Source organism: Odontesthes bonariensis, chromosome 12 (assembly GCF_027942865.1).
Source record: "Odontesthes bonariensis isolate fOdoBon6 chromosome 12, fOdoBon6.hap1, whole genome shotgun sequence".
Taxonomy (NCBI): Eukaryota; Metazoa; Chordata; class Actinopteri; order Atheriniformes; family Atherinopsidae; genus Odontesthes; species Odontesthes bonariensis.
In genome coordinates, this window is record NC_134517.1 from 36,173,327 (window position 1) to 36,200,486 (window position 27,160).

Consider the following 27,160-nt stretch of genomic DNA (forward strand, 5'->3'; position numbering starts at 1 on the left):
TTGGGGAAAACGCGATTCGAAGTGCTTTATGTCCCTCTCGGCACTTCGTCATTTTTCATAGAGCGGAAGGACATGGCAGCCTCCATAGAGCTTACCCGTTCTATGTAGATACAGACAAGTTATTCTTCACTCAGGAGGATAAGTGAGATTGTTGACAGAGATAATTTTACACCAATGAGGACTAACTTATGAATGAATATGTTGATTTGAGCTCATAAATGATTTAATATATTACACAGTGTCCCTTTAAAGGATAAGACCGTTTTTTTGACATTGGGCCCTTGATTTCACATTATAACATGATGTTCTACACCCTGCTTGTTGTTGGTCATTTGGAGCTGTTCCCAAGATATTCGAGAGGCGTCTGGCTGCTCTCTTGAGATATTCAGCCATGAAACGGTTTCCTATGGGCAATGTTATACAGGCACAAACTATGCTGTTTATAATTTATTAATTACTGTACACTAGCACTGATAATGTGGAGGTGCGTCGCTTACTTAAAAAAATCCGGGTTACTGTAATTTTGATTTTTTGTCGTAAAGTGGGTGTTACTGACGTCATCGTGGTGCTACTGCCACAGACAGCCCACAGACCTGCTGCCTATTTATTCATTCGGCTAAAATTCAAAATGACAGTAACAACAAGCAGGGGTGAGTAGAACATCATGTTATAATGTGAAATCAAGGGCCCAATGTCAAAAAAAAACTGTCTTGTCCTTTAAGGAAGGGAAACAGGGAGAAAAGGCTGAGCTGTGCCAAAGGACACAAGAAGTGGGCTGAAAATCAGTGGCAGCAGGTCTGATGGAGGGATGAATCCTCCCCAGAGCCCGGAGCTCAACATTACTGAAGCAGTGTGGGATCATGTTGGCAGAGAACGCAACAAAAGGCAGCCCACATCCAAAGAAGAGCTTAAAAGCCCAAATATGACTGTTTGGTTCAGCTAAATAGACTCAGGTACAATGAGTCCTGGTTCCTGAAAGAGGAACTGGAAGGTGTGGTGGTAAGAGTGCCAGCTTTCATGTGGGTGACCTGGATTCAAATCCCCTGCATGAAATGTACGACCTCCAGTAGGGGTCCTTAGATACCTGTAAGTGGCTTTGGATAAAAGCGTCTGCCAAATGCATTAACATACAAAACATACAAATGGAAGGGAAACAGGGAGAAAAGGCTGAGCTGTGAGAATCAGAGGCAGCAGGTCTGATGGAGGGATGGATCCTCCCCAGAACTGTTTCTGCCTCAGATTAAATGGAAGTGTCGGGGATCCTGGTGGCATCTGCTGTTACTGATCCTTTTATCTCCTCAGTGTCTCTCAGCCGCTTACAAATCAACAGGATTACTCAGAGTTTCCTGCAGAAGGCTCAGAGCTGAGCACCAGAGTTCTGCCGTCCGAGCGGCCGATGGATCGGGTCGGGCGGCTGCTGCTGGTCGGCTGGCTGGCGGTCGGGCCGGCGCTGGCCCAGGTCCGGCACCCTCTGCCCGTCCTGTGGATGATGCCGTTCGGCTCCGGATCGGGCAGGGAGAACCTGACGGCCGGTGTGGATCCGGCTGTAAGACTGGCTCTGCGGGACCTGGAGAAGCAGCCACCGCCGCTGGGGAACTACGAGCTCCAACTCCAGCTGCTGGACTCCCAGGTTGGTGTCAGACGTCTGCAGACAGACCGCCGACTCTTTTAATCTGATCTGGACTCTGCAGGCTGGAAGACACCAGAGCTCTGAGTGCTGGACAAGAATCAGGGGAAAACAGAGAAGAAGAGAAATTTAGGTTATTCCACATATAAGAAATATTATTTCAGCATGTTTTTACAGAGAAAACCATCACAGCTGCTGGTTGCTCAAGGGCACCTCAGCCGTGACAAGGAGGTGGACTGACCCCCCTCCAGCTGCCAGTTCCACCAATCTTTTTGAGTGGTGAGAGTGGGAATCAAACCGCCAACCTTCCGTTTATTGGACGACCGACTCTAACCACTGAGCCACGGCCGCCCCGGCTACATGTAAATGTATTTTATTCATACAGCCCTTTACAGACGATCCTTACGGTGCGTTCAGACCGGACGCGGTGCGAATTTTCGCACTGCGTTACTCGCGCGAGTAAACAACGAGCGAATAGCTCAAGGGGCTATCCATTTCATTCTCTCATCAACCATGGCTGATAAGTACCATGGCGTCCTTGTACCTGCTGTGGCAGTCCGAGATTCGTCTGAAACGCACACGCCGTCGTGTCTGGGTTAGTGACATCATCCGGAGGTGCACTCAGCTCGGAGAATTTCACCATCTGTCTCTGGTGAGTGGCAGATAAATCAATTAAAAAGATCCCGGGATGCTCAACACGACGCTGATAGGCTGTCGTGTTCGCCAAAGTTGGATTTTCTGAACTCGCGCGAATTCGCGTCTTGTCATTCGTGCGGCGGTATTCGCCTTGTTCGCGTATGTAATCACGTGGCGTGGAAAATTCCGGTCTGAACGCACCGTTACGGTGCACCAAAGGGCTTTACAGCGGGTAATAAATAAAGAGAAGAAGAAGTAAAAACAAATAAAAACAATAAAAGAACAGTGAAAACAATAAAATATAACAAAATCAAATAAGATAAAATAAGATAAAAGTGTCATCATACTAAATAGAGTGAAATAGAGCTTCAAATGCTTGAAGTCATGAGTGAAATAAGCTGGTTTGAAGAGTAAAACGCTGAATGAGACGAAGAAGAAGTCACATGTTGGCCACTTTGAGGCCTAAAGGTTTTATTTTTATGGGGAAAAAAAAGTCTCGATGTGTTATTCTGATGCTCCGAGACGAGTTTTTGGGGGTTAGTGACCTGAAACTGATGGCCTATCTGTCACATGTGATGGTTCAAAGTCTTACCATCAGCAGGTGATAGAATCTGGCTACATTTAGAGGAGATTTTGCCTTGAAATCCACCAAACAGAAGCTTTTATTTTCCCCGTGCTAATCAACTTTAAGCTCATGTATACGTGGCTCTTCAGCCATGACATCACGAGGTCACTTAGAGATCCCACCACCGCTGGATCCTTACCTTTTTAAGGATCGTTAGTAGGGCCGGGCAACGATTAAAATGTTTAATCTAATTAATCACATGATTTCCCTGATTAATCACGATTAATCTCATTTATACGCAGAATCCCAAAAATGAATCCAAAAGTAGTGTATAGCTTTTAGCATTTAGCTTTATTTTAAATGTGCTGCCATATGAATGAAAGTGCCATAACATTTGTTGTGCAAACACACTTTTAACATCAGCATCTTTCTGTAGTTTTTATGTAGAAGCCTCGCTCCACTGTCTGTTTCCTTGAATGACTTGCTGCTATCAGTTGTGTGTTTTGCCTTTAAGTGATATTTTAGACTGGAACTACTACGCTGAGAAGACAATTCAACTTGGCAGTGTTTACAGATGACTTTGGTTCTGTCGACTCCGCCGTCTGGAAGAACTTTAAAATGAAAATGGCCGAGTAAAAGTTCCGTACCCTTCTCCATGTTTGGTGGATCCGCCGATTACTTTCTTTTCCTGTTCCACAGCAGACAGCAGCAGACTTTTACAAAATAAAAGCCTGTGAGCGACAGACTTTAACAAAATAAAAGCCTGTGAGCAACAGACTTTTACAATAATAAAATAAATAATAAAACAGGGGTGGTCCGTGGCGTAGTGAGTTCAGCTGGCCCCGGTTCGAGTCCCGCATTGGACGGCCCTGTGCTGCGTGTTGTTCCCCCTCTCTCTGCCCCCTGCTTCCTGTCTCTTTGAACTTTCCTATCCATTAAAGGCACAAAAGCCCCAAAAAATAATGCATTAATGCGCGATAAAATATTTATCGGCGTTAAATAATTGACGAGTTAACTCGCCCAGCCCTAGTGATTGTGCATGAAAGGTATGGATGGAAATGGTGATTAAAAAAAACGACTTTCTTGAATATAATTGTCAGTTTTAAGGACTTGACAAAATTAAACACAATTTAGAATGAACGAGACTTTGAAAATGAAGGACCAGAGTTTATTTTCTTTACTTCTTCCATAAGTTTACAACCATCTGAAGAGATAAGACGGGATCCAGCAGGACGTTACAGTTTCATCATGAAGCCGTTTGTTCCTGAGCTCTGAGTTCAGCTGGACAGAAGCCCGTTTCAGATGAAACAGTTCAGGATGAACCGTGGTTGTCACGACAACGGGAATGGTTTGGTCACAGCCACGGACCGTAGAGAAGACTTCTGCTGTCGTCCAATCAGGTTTCAGAGAGCGGTGGCTGATTTTTGTTCAGGAAAGGAAAAGATTAGTTCAGATGAAGTGTCATTCACTGTCAGTTATTTTAGATTTAAGAGCGTTTTTATCAGTTTTGTGACTCCATCCCATGTAAAATAAATCAAATCAAATTTATTTGTAACACATTTCATGTACAAACAATTCAAAGTGCTTCACATAAAATAAAAGCATTGCAGCAGGGAGTGGAAGAATCATTAAAATATACATAAAAGAATATAAAGAGAAACAAATAAAATAATTTAAATGAATTTAAAAACCAGCAACAGTCCAGATAAGTTCAAAGATATCGTGCAGATTTCATGCATAGACACATGAGAACAGAAATGTCTTTAACCTGGATTTAAAAATGTCTACATTTGGTGAAAGTTTAATCTCCACTGGCAGTTTGTTCCACTTGTTTGCAGCATAACAGCTAAATGCTGCTTCTCCATGTTTAGTCTGGACTCTGGACTGGACCAGCTGACCTAAAAACAGCTAAACTCTCAGGTCCATTCAGAGGCTCACAAGCAGGAAGAAAAAAATCATCACGTTTGTGTGTAACTGCAGAGTTTGGGTTGCATTCTGCTGCTGACTTCATGGTGTTTTGCAGTGTGACCCAGGCAAAGCCCTCAAAGCCCTCTTTGACGCCCTGTGGGCGGGGCCCAGACTCCTGCTGGTGTTTGGAGGCGTGTGTCCACCTGTGACGGCGCTCATCGGTCGCTCTCTGCCGGCTTTCGGCCTGGTGCAGGTACCGTTGGTCTCATTGGTCTCATTGGCGTCACATGACCAACTTGTGGTTGTCCACAGGTGTTGTTACTTGGCGTGGTGTCCTCTGATGTCTTAGGTCTCCTTCGCGGCCGCGCCCCCCAGCCTTTCCAACAGGAGGTGGTACGGGAACCTGTTCAGCACCGTGCCGTCAGACCGAGCGCTGAACCAGGCCGCCGTGAAGCTGCTGCAGCGCCACAGGTGGGGCAGAGTCGGCGTCATCACCCAGGAAGGAGTCCCCCAACTGTCTGAGGTGACTAATTCTGACCAATCACAGGTCTGCAGTGTTGGTTTCTGCAATTCAATTCTATTCATTTTTATTTATATAGCGCCAAATACAACAAATGTCATCTCAAGGCACTTAGATAATAAAGTCCAATTCAAGCCAATTGGAATTCAATTAATCGTAATAATAATTATTCATAAAATAATCCAATTCGTATAGAGCCAATTCAACCACTGTAACACCATTTAAAGGATACCTGTTGGAACAGGGAAACATGAGTTAATGACCACAATAATGTCACATGTACATAATATCATTTGAGAAATTAAACGGGGGAAAAAGAGATAAAGTGAGGAAAGATGTGACAGATGAGAACCCCCAGCAGGCTGGGCCTATAGCAGCTTAACTATGGGATGTTTCAGGATCACCTGAGCCATCCCTAACTATAAGCTTTATCAGAAAGGAAAGTTTTAAGCCTGGTCTTAAAAGTGGAAAGGGTGTCTGCTTCCCGGACATTTACTGGCAGCTTATTCCACAGAGAGGGGCCTGATAACTGAAGGCTCTGCCTCCCAAACTGGCAGCTGGTTCCTCAGAGAGGGGCCTGATAACTGAAGGCTCTGCCTCCCAAACTGGCAGCTGGTTCCACAGAGAGGGGCCTGATAACTGAAGGCTCTGCCTCCCATTCTACTTTTAGAAACTTTGGGACTTTCCATAACTTTCCCAAATATGTTTGGGAGCATATTTCTTTGTTGGGAAAATATCTTACAATGAGATCTTTAAGATATGATGGAGCTCGGCCATTAAGAGCTTTATATGTGAGGAGAAGAATCTTAAATTCTATTCTGAATCTAACAGGGAGCCAATGAAGAGAAGCTAAAACTGGAGAAATATGATCTCTGCTGTTAGATCTCATCAGAACTCTTTGGATCAGCTGAAGGCTTTTCAGAGAATATGTGGGAAAGCCCAATAATACAGAATTACAGTAGTCCAATCTTGAAGTAATGTATGGACTAGTTTTTCTGCACAGCTCTCTGAAGGTCCCACTGTTGTATCTTTAATCATTATTGTTCACATTCAGATTTAGTTTAGATATTGTATGGATAGTATTTAAAGAACGGTTGTTTCTAGACCTGATTGATTAGTTCTTGTATGTGGTGTTGCATGTTTGGACTACAAGGGGGCGTTTCTTTGTTTGTATGTCAGTTGAGAACAGCTGAAGGTTCGAATTTAGAACGAGAAATAGGAGTGAGGAAAAAACAACGTATATTTAGAGTTGACTGTTTGTCGTTATTTTATTTGTCCTGTAATAGTCTTTTATTTGGATCAGTAAAAAACCCTAAAAAGACACCGAGAAGTACTGCTTCGTTTGTACGAGAAGCTGCAGCTAAGTTCCCACACCCACCACAGCGTCTCAGGCAGGCTGAGGTCTGGACTCTGACTGGACCGGTGAACACCTTGATTCTTCTCTTCTTCACACATTCTGCTGCAGATCTGCTGCTGTGTTTGGGATCTTTGTCCTGTTGATGAGCCAGTTTCAGCCCAGCTTCAGCCTCACATCTGACTCTGGAACACTTTGGTATCCAGAGGAGTTCATGGTGGACTCAGTGGCTGCGAGGTGCCCAGGTCCTGTGGCTGCAGAACCAGCCCAGATCATCAGCCCTCCACCACCGTGCTTGACAGCTGGTGTGAGGTGTTTGTGCTGATATGCTGTGTTTGGTTTCCTCCAAACGTGCTGCTGTGCATCATGAGCAAACATCTCCACTTTGGTCTGCTCTGTCCAAAGGACATTGTTCCAGAAGTCTTGTGGTTTGTTCAGATGCAGCTTTGCAAACCTAAGCTGTGCTGCCATGTTCTTTTTAGAGAGAAGAGGCTTTCTCCTGCAGCCCTTCCACACAAGCCATACCTGTTCAGCCTGTTTCTAACTGTGCTGTCATGACCTTTAACCTTTAACATGCTGACTGAGGCCCGCAGAGTCTGAGATGTAGCTCTTGGGTTTCTGACCTTGGGGTGACCTTTAACCTTTAACATGCTAACTGAGGCCTGCAGAGTCTGAGATGTAGCTCTTGGGTTTCTGACCTTGGGGTGACCTTTAACCTTTAACATGCTAACTAAGGCCCGCAGAGTCTGAGATGTAGCTCTTGGGTTTCTGACCTTGGGGTGACCTTTAACCTTTAACATGCTGACTAAGGCCCGCAGAGTCTGAGATGTAGCTCTTGGGTTTCTGACCTTGGGGTGACCTTTAACCTTTAACATGCTAACTAAGGCCCGCAGAGTCTGAGATGTAGCTCTTGGGTTTCTGACCTTGGGGTGACCTTTAACCTTTAACATGCTAACTGAGGCCTGCAGAGTCTGAGATGTAGCTCTTGGGTTTCTGACCTTGGGGTGACCTTTAACCTTTAACATGCTGACTGAGGCCCGCAGAGTCTGAGATGTAGCTCTTGGGTTTCTGACCTTGGGGTGACCTTGCTGGGAGGTCCACTGATGACTGATGATCAGTGAATCAGAGCATTGATCAGCAGCTCCTGGCTGCTGCTCAGTTCCTGTGGAAGCAGGAAGGGTTCACTTACTTTTTCCCATCCGTGAGGCATCTCATCTGATTTCTCTGCAGATGAAGAAGGATCTGATCCGGCAGCTCCTGAAGGCAGATATTCACCTGGCCGCCACAGAAAGCTTCTCTGAGGACGCCTGCAGCAGCCTGAGGAAGCTGAAGGTACCGCAGAGATGCTCAGCCCACTTTGTGTTCTGCTTCCGGGCTGAATGAGAGGCTCAGTTTTGTTTTTCCCTTCCAGGATCAAGACGTTCGCATCATAATCGGACTGATTGAAGATGAGTCTGCCTCAGAAGTTTTCTGCTGCGTAAGTGCGGTTCATCAGATGGAAAGAGCAACAATGTTTTGGCCTGTTTTATCTGTTTAGGAACCGACCTCGGACGCTCAAACTGTTGTGATGAGATGTTCACACTGGAAAAAATGCCCCTCCAAAAATAAGTAAAAAAACAACAAATAAAAGACGTTTTTGCTTGAAATAAGCAAAAAAATCTGCCAATGGAACTAGTGAAAATCGGCTTGTCAAGATTTCTTGAAATAAGATGTGATATTTGGGACTTTTGAGATAAAAGTGATCTTGAAATTAGCTTAAAAACCTCTTCAAATGTCAAAAAAAGCTTGCTTCATGTGAAATCCGACTCAAAACAATTTGTTTTCAAGACTTTTTCATTTAACAAGATATTACAGATGTATTGTCTTCAAACAAGTCCCTATATCTGGCTGAAATGGTGCTTGTTAGGCAGTTGTGTCTTATATTAAGTGTAATGAGATATTTTGACTAGAAATGAGACAAATATACTTGGTAAGACTTTGATTTTTTCCAGTGCAGTTTCCTGATGTCCCAGATGGGGATAACCGTGGTTCTGTGTCCCGTTTAGGCGTACAGGCTGAACCTGTTCGGAGCTCGGTACCAGTGGATTGTCGCTGGTGGAGGACCAGGCGGGTGGAGGCTGGGGTGGAGGCCGTCAGGCTGCGCAGCCAGCAGTCTGCTGACGGCTGCAGACGGGTCCTTCAGGCTGCAGATCAGACTGCTCAGCAGCACAAACACACCGGGCGTCTCTGGACGGGTCAGAAACCTTTCGTCTCTGTTCCAGAAACATTCAACTGTGACATGTCGGTTTGTCTTGTCAAGATTATGACTTAAATCAAATCATATCATATCATATATCATATCAAATCATATAATATCTATTCAAATTTATTTGTAGCACATTTCATGTACAAACAGTTCAAAGTGCTTCACATAAAATAAAAGCATTGCAGCAGGGAGTGGAAGAAGCATTAAAATACATAAAATAATATAAAGAGAAACAAATAAAATCATTTAAATGAATTTAAAAACCAGCAACAGTCCAGATAAGATCAAAGATATCGTGCAGATTTCATGCATAGACACATGAGAACAGAAATGTCTTTAACCTGGATTTAAAAATGTCTCCATTTGGTGAAAGTTTAATCTCCACTGGCAGTTTGTTCCACTTGTTTGCAGCATAACAGCTAAATGCTGCTTCTCCATGTTTAGTCTGGACTCTGGACTGGACCAGCTGACCTGAGTCCTTGGATCTAAGAGCTCTGCTGGCTTTATATTCTCTGAACATATCACAGATTGTAAACCATCAGCAGGCTTTTAAAATCTATTCTGTGACTGAGTGGAAGCCAGAGTAAAGATTTTAAAGCTGCTGTGATGTGTTCAGATCTCTTAGTCCGGGTTAAAACTCCAGCAGCAGCGTTCTGGATGAGCTACAGATGTTTAATGCTCTTTTTGGGAAGTCCAGTTAAAAGAGCGTCACAGTGATGGAGTCTGCTGGAGATGAATGCATGGATGAGTTTCTCCTGGTCTGTTTGGGAGAGGAAACCTTTAATTCTGTTGATGTTTCTGATGGTAAAAAGCTTATAGACACAGATTGTTAGGAAATAAGTGCTTATATTAAAGCGTAATGATCCTTTAATCCTCTAGACTCCTCAGGACTACCAGGACTCCTACCTGAGACAGCTGACCCAGGACGGGTCAGAGGTCAGCGCCCTCCACTCCTTCGCCTACGACGGCGTCTGGGTTGCTGCCAGAGCTCTGAGTCAGGTGATGGAGGCGGTGAAACTCAGAGAGAAATACAGCGCCCAGAGGAACGCCACAGTCAGCGAGGACGAGGCGGTGAAGATGCTGCTGGAGGCTGTGAGGAGCACTCAGTTTGAAGGAGTCACTGTGAGCAGACCTGACACACACATCTGGAACACACCTGTTAGAACAGCCACCCTCTGAAACGTTTTAACCAAAGAGGGACGCATTCAGCTTCAGTTCAGGCAGGAAGCTCAGTGTAGAAGCTATTTCTTTATTTCTAGTTAAGCCATAGAATTTAGACTTATTTTATATTATTTGCTTAGTTTTTGGTTGATAATTAGCATTTTTCTTTAATTTGAGTTATTTAGCATAAATTGGTTTGTAATTAATTGTCACACCCAGAGAATTGCAGGACACAGGAGCAGGTGATGTTAATCCAAAGCTTTTATTTAGGAGGAACAAGGTTGTCCAAACTCTCCAAGAGAGAACAAAAAGGACTATATATAAGTTATCAATAATTACATATACTTCTCCCAAAGTGAGAGAAGTATATCTATGAAAAGTTATAGAAATAATAAATCACTCCACTGAGGAGGAAAAACAAAGGCTTTGAAACTTTGTACTTTAAACTAATAATCACTCCTTCTACGGAGGAAAACAAAAACCCTCTCCTGTAAAAATAGGAGGCACTACGGTATGAAACTTTACTTAGAAACGAAAAGTCACTCCACTCGGAGGAAAAAGCAATAACGCTATTAAACTTAAACTGCTCTTTTACAAGGCTATGGTTACAAAAGTTATCCAAAAACTCCCATAGCGAGATCAGAACTGTGGCATGGAACATGGACTTAGGTTTTGAAAGAAGGCAAGAGTGAAGTACGTTGGCTACAACAAGAACGACACACTGGCACAAGACAAGGGGAGACAACTCTTCTACACACAGGGTTAACGGGGAACAGGTGGAATCACTCATGCCACAATCAGACTGGAACCCAAGAGGAAGAGCAAGTGACCTGAAACGAGAGGGGAGTTAATCTTTCAAAATAAAACAGGAAGTGACGAGACATGACAAAAAACCCACTTGACCTCACCGCGGTGTGACATTAATTTAATAATTTTTTTGTTTGGGAAGTGGGCGTTTCACATAAATACTTGGGTTTTAGGGAGCTCTGGGCGCACTTGGGTGGTCACATGTTTTTTTTTTACCAGTTAGCAGTTTCAGTTGTCAGTTCGTCAAGGTGGGTGAGCAGGAGAAGCAAGAAGGGATCTCATAAAGCTCCTCATGTTCTGTTTTGCCTGCAAAGTCGGAATAAAACCCACGATGAACTACATTTTGACGTTTTTGGACCCACAGTGCGTCAAGTAACTATTTGACTTCTGTTTAATTTTAGTTTGATAACCTCAAAGACAAAAGTTTTTTCTTTTCTTTAATTATTATTTTCATAGACAAATAGTCACTACACTCAGGAAGCATCAACACATCTGAACAGGGGAAGTTATCAGGAGAGGAAGGGTGAAATCTAACTGAAACACGTTCGAAATCTGTCAGGTTCAAACACCTAAAACAATTATCAAACAATTAAAAAGAAGAGAGAGAGACATCAAGGTTTTTTTTTACTCATGAGGAGAGCAGAAGAGAGATGCTTCAGTTTACAACTCCCAAATCCGCTCTGAAGCCATCTCCCCACGCCTCCATTTTATTCGGAAATGGGTGTGTCTTGCTTACAAAAAGCTCTCAAACCAAAGAAGAGAAAGAACCAAAATTCAGTTTCAGGCCGGACCAGACCACGTTCCTAACAGTGGAATTTACGACCTTCACACAAATAAGCAAGGCACAACTTTGCTCAAAACTCTTAATCAATAAAAGAAAACACAGTATATATGGGATAACTATAAAATGTATTTACAACTCAACAAAATTCCAACTGTAGCGACTATCAAACTCCATCCTTCCTTTTAGTCGCTTCTGGGTGCGAGGAATCCATGGCTCTAACGCGCTCAAAGAGTAATGTCCAGACTGGGAGATGAGTTTGGGGATACTCCAAATTTATTAAATACAAGCATGAATGAGCATGAATGCACTGGAAAAAATGCCCCTCCAAAAATAAGCAAATAAATCTGCCAATGGAACTAGTGAAAATCGGCTTGTCCAGATTTCTTGAAATAAAATGTGATATTTAGGACTTTTGAGTTAAAAGTGATCTTGAAATTAGCTTAAAAACCTCTTCAAATGAAAAAAAAGCTTGTTTCATGTGAAATATGACTCAAAACAATTTGTTTTCAAGACTTTTTCACTTAACAAGATATTCCAGATGTATTGTATTAAAACAAGTCCCTATATCTGGCTGAAATGGTGCTTGTTAGGCAGTTGTGTCTCATATTAAGTGTAATGAGATACTCAATGAGACAAATATACTTGGTAAGATTTAGATTTTTTCTAGTGTGAGATCCAAAATCCAGGGTGGCGGTCTATGGCAGCATGCAAAGAGATGGAAATGATGGTCAATATGTGGATATGATGAAGCCAAACCAGCATACAACAGAGAGCGGTAAAAAACCGTATGACCTCCCCACACCCCGACCACGCTGCCCTTCACCTTGACACCTATATAGATTTCCCCCACACCGCCACCAGTGGTGGAGCAAAATATAAGTCAGAGTGTCAATTCACATATAAACCAAACAGAATGATCAAAACTAAATAAGACAGACCCAAACTATGCCCAAACAGCAGAAAATGACAAATGGCTCCTACACCAACTGATAAACCTTTGTCGAGATGGAAGAAGAAGCTTAGGATCACTGAACAGAGGGTGGAAGTCATGATTAGCTAACCCTTTGTAGGGCTGGCAGAACCAGATGTGGTTCCTGAGAGGAACACGGGGGTCCAGAAGGATATGAGTCTAACAGTTTTCTGTCTCTGTTCAGGGTCCAGTTTCCTTTCGAAATGGGGAGAGAATGTCGTCGATTGAGCTGATCCAGTTTCAAGGTGATGAGAATCAGCCCCATGTCAAACTGTTTCTGGTGTCCGGTGCATGTACTTTACTCTGTACTGTACTCTGTACTGTACTCTGTACTGTGTGTGTCGCCCCAGGCAGCAGTGGCGTGTTGGTGGGAGAGTTTAACACGAGTAACCTGCAGCTGCGACTGATGAACCATCTGCTGAAGTTTAAAGGTCAGAAACCAAACGTCCCCTGTGATGAATGAGGGTTCTTCTTGATGCAGAAGGTCAGAGGTCACGGGGGTCCAGCTTAGGCTCGCTCCCTGAAACTCCTCCAGACTCCCTGAAAGCTTTCATGATATTCTGCTCTGCAGAGGGAGAAATGTGCAGATCCCTTCCAGTCTTTCTCTGAGGAACTTTGTTTTAAACACATTTGTGGACAAACTGGAGCTCCTCTGAACATCTCTGCTCCTCTCAGACTCATCATGGAGGCTGTAGGACCAGATCCTGGTCACATTCTGAAGGACATGTTCATTTCTTTTTAACATCATTACCAGCCCTAAGTTGTCCCCCATCCCATCTTTTTTTGTAATATGTTGCAGGACTGGAATGTAAAAGTAGATGCACATTACCAGATCAAATGAAGCTGAAGAGGTTTATACCGTCTGTAATTAAATAATCTAATCAATGTAGGAATCACTGTGTTTTAATCAGCTCCATGATCCTCTGTAATTTACTGCTGAATCAAACTGATCAGATTTATTAATATGGCAGGTTCAGCGCCAGCTAAAGACCAAACTCTGGTCCGTCTGCAGCACCGTCACGTCAGCCTCCTTCTGTACACCATCGTGTCATCGGCCGCGGCTGTAACCGTCTTCATCCTTCTAACCGTCCTCTGCTTCATCGTCATCAACTACAAACGCTGGTACAGCTTCTGTAGATTCCTCTGCATGTGCAAACTCAGTCTGCCACACTCTGAGGTGTGCGTCTGCCCGCAGGCTCCTGAGCTCCGGCAGCGCGTCCCAGGACCAGCTGCTCCTGCTGGGCATGCTGCTCGCCTCCTCCTCCGTCCCACTCTCCGGCCTGGATGAAGCGTCGCTGTCTGACTGGACGTTTGACCTCCTGTGCTCCGTGAGTTCAGCACCGTCACCAAGAATAAGGATGGGTGCCAATCTACTGCCCGCCCTATCAGCAAACCCTTTAGTTCAGTTAAAGCTGAGAGTCTGCTGTCACATATAAACTTTGAAAGAGGTCTCTGTGATGTCGTATGGCTGAGTTATGAGAACTCCAAAATAGGGCAGTTTTTGGCATTTTTGGCTCGTTAAGTGCTTTTCAATCGATTTTCCAGAGGCCCAAAATTCCTAAGACAGGTCTGTGGAAGACAGTTGTGTCATTTTCATCAAGCTCCTGTTTAAAATACAGCTTTTATGGCCTTTTCAAAAGGGGCTCGTTAAGTGCTTTTCAATGCATTTTCCTATCCACAATTTTCAAACTTTTTCCCATTTTGCCGTAATTCCTTTCGACTAATGAGAGCCAAACGTCATTGCACATCTTTACTGTCCAAAACATATAAACTGTCTATAAGTGCAGGAAAGATTCATTTCGACTGCATTAAAAATGGCCTCCAAGCGATGTTGAGCTTTTTAGCTGCTTAAAGGGAAACAACCAGAACTGGTGATGCCCATAAAGACACAGAACTTATTTTTTACTGTAAATTAATCCATGAAGGAGGCGCCCTTAAAAAAGCCTTCTAAACCCACCCAAGAACTTTAACCTCCATCTTTTACCAAACATCTTTTTCATCAACTTCTTTGTCTTTAGGAAACAGAACCAAACGTAGAACCTGCTGCAGCAGCACTCAGTAAAAGTTGTTCTGGAGTCACAGAAAGACAGAAAGTTTATAGAATCTACAGTGATTAGATTAGATTTAATCCAGGGATGGGCAACTGGCGGCCCGGGGGCCGCACACGGCCCTCGTCCTCACTCAGTACGGCAAATAGATCAATAATAATTTAATAATTAAAAAAATAATAATAATAATTTAATTATACTGTTGACCGATAGAGGGCGCGCCATACGCAAACAATAGCGGGGCCCGGGCCGCTTTCCACAACAGCGAATAGGAAAGTCAAGAGCCACTAGCAGCGGCAACAAGAGAAAACTTGACCAAGAAAATCGCATTTTTCAGCCAAAATGGGAAGAAGAGTACCTCTTCAGTTTTGTTCTTTATTATGAAGGAGTTTTTTTAAGCAAATGTTTTGTCTTTGTTGCTTATTAAGGACGTGTTAAAATGCATTTATAGGCAGAAAATAGTTGTATGTTGGTGCAATAAACATACAGATATAAATTCATATAAATGTGTTCTTATTGAGAATCATTTGTAGCGTCTTTCATATCCAATTATTCGAAGTGCGTGGTCACGTGGCCCTCCAATGATAGTGCTGGAAAAATGTTGGCCCTCTTTATCATGGAAGCTGCCCCTCCCTGAGTTATAGGTTTAAACCAGTTAATAAAATCTTTATTTTCTCATAGGATGAATTAAACAGTTGGTTGTTGTGAACTGAATCCAGAGACGTGTGACCGTCCGTAGGCGGATGAGTTTCCGGCTGGTGTTTTAAACTGTGTGATGACGAGGTGTTTTCTGTGAAGGCTCATCTCTGGACCCTCTCAGTCGGACACACTCTGGGCTTCATCGTGCTGCTCGCCAAAACATGGCGGGTGTATTCACGCTGCACCCTCCAGCAGAAGGTAAACCGCAGACAACACGCCGGCTGAAAGGGTTTTTGGTGTTGATGGTTTAAGTTTATTTTTTGTGTTTCTGTCAGCGGACGCGCGGTCAGCAAACCGGCTGCATCCTGCTCTGGATTTTCCTTTTGGATGTGCTGCTTCTGGCCTTCTGGCAAATCCTGGACCCCCTCAAATGGGTGAAGCTTCAGCATGGCACAGAGGTGACGATAACCTGAGCAATTAACAGAGAAAATGGGGCGGCCACGCCTCAGAGTGCTCGATCCCCAGACGCAACGATTAACATGTTTAATCTAATTAATCACATGATTTCCCTGATTAATCACGATTAATCGCATTTGTACGCAGAATCCAAAAATGAATCCAAAAGTAGTGTATAGCTTTTAGCATTTAGCTTTATTGTAAATGTGCTGCCATATGAATGAAAGTGCCATAACATTTGTTGTGCAAACACACTTTTAACATCAGCATCTTTCTGTAGTTTTTATGTAGAAGCCTCGCTCCACTGTCTGTTTCCTTGAATGACTTGCTGCTATCAGTTGTGTGTTTTGCCTTTAAGTGATATTTTAGACTGGAACTACTACGCTGAGAAGACAATTCAACTTGGCAGTGTTTACAGATGACTTTGGTTCTGTCGACTCCGCCGTCTGGAAGAACTTTAAAATGAAAATGGCCGAGTAAAAGTTCCGTACCCTTCTCCATGTTTGGTGGATCCGCCGATTACTTTCTTTTCCTGTTCCACAGCAGACAGCAGCAGACTTTTACAAAATAAAAGCCTGTGAGCGACAGACTTTTACAGAATAAAAGCCTGTGAGCAACAGACTTTTACAAAATAAAAGCCTGTGAGCAGCAGACTTTTACATAATAAAATAAATAATAAAACAGGGGTGGTCCGTGGCGTAGTGGGCTGAGCAGGCGCCCCATGTACAGAGGCTATAGTCCTCGCTGCAGCTGGCCCCGGTTCGAGTCCTGCATCGGACGGCCCTGTGCTGCGTGTTGTTCCCCCTCTCTCTGCCCCCTGCTTCCTGTCTCTCTGAACTTTCCATTAAAGGCACAAAAGCCCCAAAAAATAATAATAATAAAAAAAAAAACTACGTTAATGCGCAATGAAATATTTATCTGCGTTAAATAATTAACGAGTTAACTCGCCCAGCCCTATTAAGAAGGCATCATATAAGCTTGGGCTACTTGTATCAATCAGGAGTGGGATACCAAACAGCTGATGCTGCAGCAATAAGCTCACAGGTTGGACAGCAGGTGTGACTGAATCCATGAGAGACAAAGAGGTCACAGATTACTCACCACCAGGTCTTCAGACCTGCAAAAAACTGACCCGGGGGGGAAGTTTGAACCCCAATTTCAAAGTGAAATGAGCTCCGTATCAGTGTCTCAATGAGCAGCAGGATGTTTTCTGAGCCAACAGGGAGAAAACAGGTGAACCCAGCAGGTGTCTGATGACTGGGTGTGCGTGTGTTTTTCAGGGCGACCAGGACGTCGTCGTCCGACCACACTCTGAACACTGCAGCAGCGCCAACACAGAGATGTGGCTCACTGCCGTCTACGGATACAAAGCACCTCAGCTGGTCAGCACACACAAACACAACCAGCTCTTTTAGTGACTGAAGGTTAATGAGCTCAAAAAGGGAGAACCAGAGGTGCCTGAAAGTCATCTGCCTCTGAAAACCTGCTAACAAGGGTGAAAGCTTGTAAACAGGTCCATGTTTCCACTCAGTGGGTCACATGGCCCTGAAAGGATCGGATTATTGGCTAAATTACAATCAGACTGAGTTGAGCGAGGGTAATTCTCCTTGGATATATGGCGGTGAATGAATGGGATCAGAGGCACAAAGGGTGTCATACCCCGGTATGATAGGTGGCGCTGTACCCATTCCAGCTGTTGCTAATAGAGCCACTTCCTGTTGACCTCTTCACCACCAACAACAACAACAAACTCAGGCATTGGAGAAAGATGGAGAACGCAGAGCCAGATGAAGCTACGTCCCTCTACATTTGGTCTGTGATGAGCTGCTTGTTGCACAAACTCGATGCCCAACGGAGCATTCTCCATCGCGTTGTTTGTTTCTTTCTGCCGGCGACAACAACAGGAATATCGTCTCCTTTGACTTCCGGGTCACGACCCCGGGAAAACATCTGGAGCATGCGCAGAACGCAAAGTCTGATTCACCACGTGCTTCAGCGTCTACAAGCAGGTTTAGAGTGACCTGCTTGTAACTCGATTCGACCCAATTTCTTGTCAGATTAAAGGGACAGTTCGCCTCTTCTGACATGAAGCTGTGTAACATCCCATATCAGCAGCATCATTTCTGAACATCTTCTTACCCCCTGCTGCGTCCTGTGAGCAGAGTTCCAGCCTCGTTTTGGTGTTGATGAAGGTAGTCCGGCTAGTTGACTGGGGCTTAAAAAATAACGCGTTTTGCTTCTCAAAACAATATGCGTTCAACAGAGTAATACATTTGCATACATTTGAAAATGTTCATAAATGATGTTGCTGATATGGGATGTCATACAGCTTCATGTCAAAAGAGGCGAACTGTCCCTTTAAGGTGTCTACATGAACTTAATAACTCAGTCTGATTGTAATTTAGCCAATAATCCGATCCTTTCAGTGCCATGTGACCCCACTGAGTGAGTTACAGGACATGTCATGAGGAAAATCAGAGCTGTGGTTGTTCCAGGCTCAACATTAAAGGAACCAACAACTGGTGTCTGGGCTTTGCAGCCATTTTACAGCAAATTAGACCCTCCAGAAAATCGCGGGCATAAATCCTTGATCTTGCGGGCTAAAATCCTGGATTTTGCGATTGAATATGCGGGTTTTTTAATGATTTTATGCCGTGAAATTGCAAGAAGTTGTGGAAACTTGCGAATTATGCAAAAAGTTGTGAATTATACAAAGTTGCAAAATATGCTGCTACTGAATGAAAAAGAGCTCCTATGATAAACAAGCATACTGGAACCAAGTTACGTAACAGAAGGTTTTTTATTTTAACAACTTGAGCAGTTTCACAATACATACACACACACACACACACACTTCTCGGTCTCATTCTGTTTCATTTATTCTTTATTTGGCCAATTTCAAGCTTGTACGCTACTCACCTGGTTTCTGGTAGCCCTCGCAATGGTTTTGGAGGCTGATGCCTCGGTGAACGTCAGCTGTCGGCTTTCCTTTCCGCAGCTGCAGAAAGCATTTTCAAATGTTTCGCGCTGGTAAAGTGGCACGTCACCGACCATTTTCTTTTATGCTCCAACACACAGTTGCACGGGGTGCAGAATAGTTTCCCCGCGCTTTCGTGCAAGACATCGGGGTGCTGCTTTGCCCGGTCTTTGGCAGTAATGTGCGTCGGTAGGTGAGATCGATTAGCTTTTTTCATTTTGTCTCGTTAATTTTCGACATTTTTTTCTCTTCCCAACTTTATGCAGAAAAGTGCGGAGATTGTGAAATCAAGCGAGTCCTGCATATTTCGCATATTTTGCGCGGAAAATGTGATTATTGCGGTGAATATGCGGCTTTTTTGAAAAATCGCGTTTTTCTGGAGGGCCTAGCAAATCGTACTTTGAGGATCTGATGAAATTTGCAAATAATGCCCCATCCACACGTAGCCCGGTATCTGCTAAAACGAATATATTTTTCTACGTTTGGACCTGTCATCCACATGAAAACGCGTAAAAACGCATCGTAAACGAATGTTTTTAAAAACTCCGGGCAAAGTGAAGATTTTTGAAAACTCCGTTTATGCAGCTGCGTGTAGACAGAGATAACCGGAGATTTGCGTTTTCGAACGTCACAATATGCGCCAAAACAACAACAAATCTGCTTAAAAGTCTAAAGTGCGACCTTTGTTTACTGAAGAAGCATGGATGCCTTGAGAACTGTGGTGGTTATTATTGTGCAGGCGCTGTTTACTGCCTTGATTTTACACGCCCAAGTCGTACTCCTCACTCCTGTCGCTGTCGGAATTATTACGTCCTCATATCGAGGGGCAGTCCACTGTCATGCGATCACCTGTCCGTGTGCTCAAAAAAGTGGCGTGCACACTTTATTATTTAGCTGACCAGGGCAGATTGCGCAAAACAGCAAATGCATTTGGGTTGTCAAGACAGGTGAAAACGCAGATGTTCGGTTATGTGTGGAAGGTGTTTTTTTCGAAAACGAGGTAATGTGGATACAGATTATTTTATAAACGGAGGGGGGGAAACATTCGGTTTTAAAAATACCCGGCTACGTGTGGACAAGGCCTAAAGCTGGGAGAAGTTAGATGGGGGTGTTCGACAGCAGCTTTTCACGGCTTTAAAATCCAGCGTTTAGATGAACATTGTCGAGTTTTTAGAGCTTCATTCACTGCTGAAGGATGGAAGCTTGAGAAACAGGCGTAAACCTTCACCTGTGAATACATACAGCTGTACACAAGTCTGTGACGCTTAGTGAACCAAGATTCAAAGTGAGGTGTGATTCCAAACCATGAACTAAGCTTCTGCCCTGTGGGGAACCAGAGGAAGTCAACACACACATTTATTCTGGTTCTGTGTGAGACGAACTCTCATCTTTATATCTGAGTGTTCGTTAGAAAATAACTAACAGAGGCAGATAACGTGATCAGATAAATGCTGCTGTGACTGGGCTGGATGACTCCTGTAACCCCTCACAGCATCAGGAGAAACCCGTCCGAGTGTGATAAGATGCGTCTGTTCTTCAGGGTCTGGGATGTTTCCTGGCCTGGAACATCAGGACGGCAGAGTTCAGCCCTCCGGCGGCCGGCGGTAAACTTCTCTCTCTCAGCATGTTTGGTGCGACGCTGTTCAGCCTGGCAGGAGTGCTGGGATCCCAGCTGACGTCCCACAATCCTCCTGTTCGCTTCTGTCTGAGCAGCGTCCTCATCCTCAGCTGCAACGTCTTCATCCTGAGCAGCGTGTTCGGGCCGCAGGTCGGTGCCACGCTCCCACAGCTTTTTCTTTGTACTCATTTTTATTGATTTTCACAAGCAAATAACAATACAACAGACAAGAGTACAGCTATTGAACTTACCCCCCCCCCCCCCACCTCTCTACATGGGAGTCAGATAACACCTACAACAGTTCAAGAAACTGTTACACAGACAATTTTGTTGGATTTTCTTCACTGGAAAAAATGCCCCTCCAAAAATAAGTAAAAAAACAACAAATATGAGACGTTTTTGCTTGAAATAAGCAAAAAAATCTGCCAATGGAACTAGTGAAAATCGGCTTGTCGAGATTTCTTGAAATAAGATGTGATATTTGGGACTTTTGAGATAAAAGTGATCTTGAAATTAGCTTAAAAACCTCTACAAATGAAAAAAAAAAGCTTGTTTCATATGATATGTGACTCAAAACAATTTGTTTTCAAGACTTTTTCATTTAACAAGATATTCCAGATGTATTGTCTTCAAACAAGTCCCTATATCTGGCTGAAATGGTGCTTGTTAGGCAGTTGTGTCTGATATTAAGTGTAATGAGATATTTTGACGAGAAATGAGACAAATATACTTGGTAAGACTTTGATTTTTTCCAGTGTTCAGTAACAAGTCTTTAACTCCCGTAACTCCGTTGAACCAAGTTTGCATCGTCCTTGGTTTGGCACCATTTGTCCTTGTTCAAGATAAGTTCAAGATAAAGAAAGTCCAAAAACATATGCAGCCAGTGTTCCAGCGATAAATTGTGGGGAGGTAGCCAAACCTGTACCCAGGCTCCGCCCTCGCAGTGACGCAACACCTTCGGCTCTGCTACACTTACTCAGGCAAACTGCTCATTCAGGTGGATTCGAGTTCCCGAAAAAATGGGAACTCCACCCACTTTGTCGGGAAGCAATCAACTTTGAGCAGCGCCAACGGCCCAGGGTAGAGGCGTGTTCAAGGTAGTGACGTGGTTGAACTGCCACTCAACCCATGGATTGTACACGGAAGCGCTTCATTCAATATCAACATGGAGCAGCGTCAAGCTTTTGACACTGCTGTAGATGCTGTAATGAAAGTGTTCGACGGGAGATTCTCGTTAAAAATCGAGCAAAGAACAGCCCTTGAATCATTTCTTGACGGGAAAGACGTTTTCGCCTTGCTCCCTACTGGCTTTGGTAAGAGTTTAATCTACCAGTTAGCCCCGCTGGTAGCTAAATCATACGTCAGAGGAAAGAGTGGTGTGATTGGCTTAAGCTTAGGCACAGCCTTTTCTGGCCTCAACCAGTAGCAACCCGAGGGAGGCGGGTTGACCAGGCCATTTCGAATCGTATTCGTTATGGTCTTGGTCAGACCAGAATCTCGAAGAGATTTGAAAGTCTATGTTAATCAGGCTACCAAACCTGTACAATAATTTTTTGGCACCAAGCCAGAGTTTTCTAGACCTTTCCCTCATACAAATTTGAGAGACATCATCCAGAAGGTGTAGAGCAGGGTCCATGGGCAGTTTAAAGTCACTTATATCCAGAGATGGGGACTCGAGTCGCTGTGACTTGGACTCAAGTCGACTAGGAGTCGCTGTTTTGATGACTTGTGACTTGACTTGACAAAAAAATAAAAGACTTGAGACTCGACTCGGACTTGGAAGTTAAAGACTCGGCACTTGACTTGACTTGAGACACGATGACTTGAATGACTTGAGTGTTAAGCATCTAGCATAACTTCCAACTTTGTTCGTCATTTGAAGATCCATTCTGACCAGTAAGTGCTTGTTAAATTAGCTAATATTATCCTGTTAGCCTAGTCGGTAGTTAGCTAACGTTAGCTTGATATGATACGGGGTGGACACGTTGGACACATTGGCCAATGATGTTTACTGACAGTTACTTATATCTTTGTGTTTTCACTTTATTAAGATCAGATTCTGCAGGTAAAACTGCAATAATAAGGTGACTTTGACTGACCAAGAAAAAATTACTTGGGACTTGAAAGCTAAGAGTTGAGACTTACTTGAGACTTGCACATGTGTGACTTGGTCCCATCTCTGCTTATATCTGACAGAGTCCGTACAACAATTTCCAAAAATTATAAATCTCAGGGCAGTCCCACATAATATGCATAAAAGTCCCTACTGTAATTTGGGAGCAAAACATACAGAATGGGTGTGGCGCCTGTCCCATTTATGCTGCGTGTACACCAAGAGCGACCTACGCTGCCTGGTAGCGGAGGTCGCTGGAGAAGCTTCGCTTGAGAATTTGCTTTGGTAGCTCGTGACGTCACATTTAGAATGTTAAATTCTTAAAGGCCCTGCGGCTGTGCAGCACCCCCGCGGAAAAGAACATGAGGAAAGAGAGGGCAGGGACACGAATAAACGTGTTGTTATTTACAATTTCTTATACATCACGATACAAATGATGTAAAACTACATTAGGTACACCTGAGAAGAGCAGGAACAGCAGAGGCAGCTGTGAAAAATAAAATGAATCCGAAATAAAACTTAATTGCAGTGAGAAAGGTATGCGTGGGGTTACTACACTATTGTATTGAAGCACTCGACACGGCAATTGCAACAGTCTCAGGATTAAACGACTATTGTTTGGATAGGAACCAAAGTTTACACGTCTGTTTCCGTGAACCCCGCGGATTGTTGGACCCCTACAATCTGTGGATTGTCATTGGTTTTCGCCGAACCGCGTCATAGCTCATTACCATAATGTTAGCTTGAGTTTAATCGCTGGAATCCGCTCTGGTAGCCCAGGTAGCTCACCCTCCATAGAGAAATAATGATTTCCGGCGCTCAGGTAGCGTAGGTCGCTCTTGGTGTACACGCAGCATAAGTGTCTAATTCCGGGCGTACGGTATGCTCTGTGAGCTGTCTTCATATGAATAAATGGGTGATTAGGGTTATATGAGGCGCCACAAATGTTCCCCCAGCTCGTCTCCCAACTTATCTCTCTATCCAGAGAATATAAAGCCAGCAGAGCTCTTAGATCCAAGGACTCAGGTCAGCTGGTCCAGTCCAGAGTCCAGACTAAACATGGAGAAGCAGCATTTAGCTAGGAAGGAGACAACACTTTTTGGAGCCACACGTATCCAGTTAACTATAGGATGCTCCCACAGCTTTGTAACTGTTTGGTAAAGATGAAGAAGACGTTTCCTGAGTTACAACATAGGCACCTCACATTGAACACAAACGGAAAGGAAAAAAGGGATTTTAGGAGGAATAAATAAACAGTCTCCCTCCTCGGAGAAGAGGTGATGGAGTGTAAACACCTGGGAGTTTATCTGGATGGCAGACTGGCGTGGGAATTCAGCACCGAGGCTTTAAGGAGGGACAGAACAGGCTGAAGGTTCCTTAAATGTAGCTTCTCTTTCCGTTAAATAAAGTGTTTAGTTTAGGAATGAGTTATCGTTTGTTCCTAAATGATGACTCACATAATTCCTGAAAAACCCTGTTGTTCTTCTTCATCTGATAAAATACCTCTGGTGCACTTTCCGTTTGTTTCTTCAGTCAAAGGTCATCAAAGCGAGTCACGTTTTAGCGTTTGGAGAATATCATTTGATTTTGAGCTCCATCTCCACCCTTCTGAGGGCATCAAATGCAGCATCGTGGTCAGTTTTGCGCAGCATTTAACCTTTTTGTTTGTTCACAGATGGTTCACGTGTTGTGGAGCAGCAGTGAGCTGGAGGATGAAGCCGCACATGAGGAAGAGGAGGACGAGCCGAGCAGGTTGAATCTGCAGCTGAAGAGTCAGAGTTCACAGGTGAGGACGCACTGGTGAAGGAGTCGCAGCCGGCAAACAGACAGCGACACCAACACTGATGTCTGTCACGTCCATGGGGTCCCAATGTTTTCAGTTCTTTTGTGTTTTATCATGTGTTAGTTTATTTCATGGCTCTCTGGGCGCTAGCTCTGGCTCTGGCTCTCTGGGCTCTATGGGCGCTAGCTCTGTGGACTCAGAGAGCTAGCGCCCATAGTGTCCACAGAGCTAGCGTCCATAGTGTCCACAGAGCTAGTGCCCATGGAGTCCACAGAGCTAGCGCCCATAGAGTCCACAGAGCTAGCGCCCATAGAGTCCACAGAGCTAGCGCCCATAGAGTCCACAGAGCTAGCACCCATAGAGTCCACAGAGCTAGCACCCATAGAGTCCACAGAGCTAGCAGCCACAGAGTCCACAGAGCTAGCACCCATAATGTCCACAGAGCTAGCAGCCACAGAGTCCACAGAGCTAGCGTCCATAGTGTCCACAGAGCTAGCGCCCATAGAGTCCACAGAGCTAGCGTCCATAGAGTCCACAGAGCTAGCACCCATAGAGTCCACAGAGCTAGCGTCCATAGTGTCCACAGAGCTAGTGCCCATAGAGTCCACAGAGCTAGCGCCCATAGAGTCCACAGAGCTAGCGTCCATAGTGTCCACAGAGCTAGCGTCCATAGTGTCCACAGAGCTAGTGCCCATAGAGTCCACAGAGCTAGCACCCATAGAGTCCACAGAGCTAGCGTCCATAGTGTCCACAGAGCTAGTGCCCATAGAGTCCACAGAGCTAGCGTCCATAGTGTCCACAGAGCTAGCGTCCATAGAGTCCACAGAGCTAGCGCCCATAGAGTCCACAGAGCTAGCGTCCATAGTGTCCACAGAGCTAGCGTCCATAGTGTCCACAGAGCTAGCGTCCATAGTGTCCACAGAGCTAGCGCCCATAGAGTCCACAGAGCTAGCGTCCATAGTGTCCACAGAGCTAGCGTCCATAGTGTCCACAGAGCTAGCGCCCATAGAGTCCACAGAGCTAGCGCCCATAGAGTCCACAGAGCTAGCGTCCATAGTGTCCACAGAGCTAGCGCCCATAGTGTCCACAGAGCTAGCGTCCATAGTGTCCACAGAGCTAGCGTCCATAGTGTCCACAGAGCTAGCGCCCATAGTGTCCACAGAGCTAGTGCCCATAGAGTCCACAGAGCTAGCACCCATAGAGTCCACAGAGCTAGTGCCCATAGAGTCCACAGAGCTAGCGTCCATAGTGTCCACAGAGCTAGCGCCCATAGAGTCCACAGAGCCATGAAATAAACTAACACATGATAAAACACAAAAGAACTGAAAACATGGGGAAAAGCCCATGGATGTGACAATGTCATCCTGTAGCTTTAAGCTTTTTAAAGAAGAAAAAAAAACACTCTGCAGATGTGTTGTTTCTTGCAGCTGGATCTCCAAATAGAAACCATCACCATGCAGCTGTCTGAGATCTCAGGGCCGCACGAGGCAGGAGGAAAACATGGTACACACGAGCATCCCGTGATACTTTCACAGGCGTGATAAACTTGTTTATAACCCTTTTTTCACCTTTTGATTGTTGTTCTGGAACAGCCGGAGTCAGTTCTCTGACCCATGAAGCTCAGGTGTGTTCTCACAGAGACTCGGAGGGGAAAGCTTCCAGTCCAGACAACATCAACTCTCCTGAACAGTGAGTGGAGCCGATCGCACCTGAACAACCTGCAAGTAACGTCCACACGATGGCAGCAGAGCTGCTTTTAGCTGCTTTCATTTTATAGGAAAGATGCAGAATGTGTGCTGCTCATCTGAGGTTGGATTCAACTCATTTTAAGTTTTTTTTTATCATGTCCGGATATCTAAACCTGTAGACCTGAAGGAGGATGCACTTTCTTTCTCACGTGACTGTAACATGTGGCGTGATGTTCTCTCTGTGTGTTTCCTGTCAGCGTGCGGCGCCGTCTGTCTGTCCAGCTGCCCATCCTCCATCACTCCTACCTGCCCGCCATCGGCGGCGTCAGCTCCAGCAGCTCCAGTCTGTTCAGCCGCCCCCACTCGCCATCCTGACGACTTCCCGTACACCAGCAGGAGGGAGGCCGCAGCCTTCCCTTTGTAGATGCAGCTTCAGGTTAGATCAGTCCACCTGTGCAGGAGGCGTTCGCTTGTAAGGAGGAGGGAAACCTCTGGGACATTTATACCGGATTCTTCATGAAAAACTCCTTCTCGATGGAAATGTTTTTATTACCCCAAAGCAGAAAACACACTTCAATTCAGTTAATTTTTATTAATATAGTGCCAAATACAACAAATGTCATCTCAAGGCACTTAAACAATAAAGTCCAATTCAAGCCAATTGGAATTTAATTCATTGTAATCATAATTATGTACAAAATAAAAATAAAAGAATAATAACAAATACTGTAATCCTCACTTCACAGGAGAGGATTCAAGGTGCGGGAGACTGTGTGGGAGCCAGGATGCAAATCACTGGCATATATTCTGGTAATGTCCAGTCAGAAGACATTTCTGGTTAGAGATACACAAAACATTAGAAAGTATACTTAATGTGAAAATACCTTTCCAGTTCCCAGCATTTTTAGTTGAGGGAAAGATGATTTTCACCCAGGGCACTTCAACAATTACTTATTTGGTGTTCTGCACTGGAAAAATCAAAGTCTTACCAAGTAAGACAAGTAAGTATATTTGTCTCATTTCTAGTCCAAATATCTCATTACACTTAATATAAGACACAACTGCCTAACAAGTACCATTTCAGCCAGATATAGGGACTGGTTTGAAGACAATACATCTGGAATATCTTGTTAAGTGAAAAAGTCTTGAAAACAAATTGTTTTGAGTCACATATGAAACAAGCTTTTTTTTACATTTGAAGAGGTTTTTAAGCTAATTTCAAGATCACTTTTATCTCAAAAGTCCCAAATATCAAATCTTA

At 44.2% G+C, this 27,160-nt stretch overlaps 1 protein-coding gene across 1 annotated transcript; it reads left to right on the top strand.

Annotated features, from left to right (window-relative positions):
• The first annotated feature begins 1,396 nt into the window (after positions 1–1,396).
• Positions 1,397–26,549, top strand: LOC142396050 (gamma-aminobutyric acid type B receptor subunit 2-like). The gene is made up of 19 exons (XM_075478592.1): positions 1,397–1,630; positions 4,852–4,989; positions 5,086–5,259; positions 7,841–7,942; positions 8,022–8,087; positions 8,656–8,844; positions 9,735–9,977; positions 12,762–12,822; positions 12,928–13,008; positions 13,549–13,699; positions 13,773–13,905; positions 15,424–15,522; positions 15,600–15,722; positions 17,001–17,102; positions 20,238–20,465; positions 24,104–24,214; positions 25,639–25,723; positions 25,789–25,900; positions 26,157–26,549. The coding sequence occupies exons 1-19, from the start codon at positions 1,397–1,399 to the stop codon at positions 26,272–26,274; spliced, it is 2,550 nt and encodes an 849-aa protein (XP_075334707.1). The 3' UTR covers positions 26,275–26,549.
• The last annotated feature ends 611 nt before the right edge of the window (positions 26,550–27,160 follow it).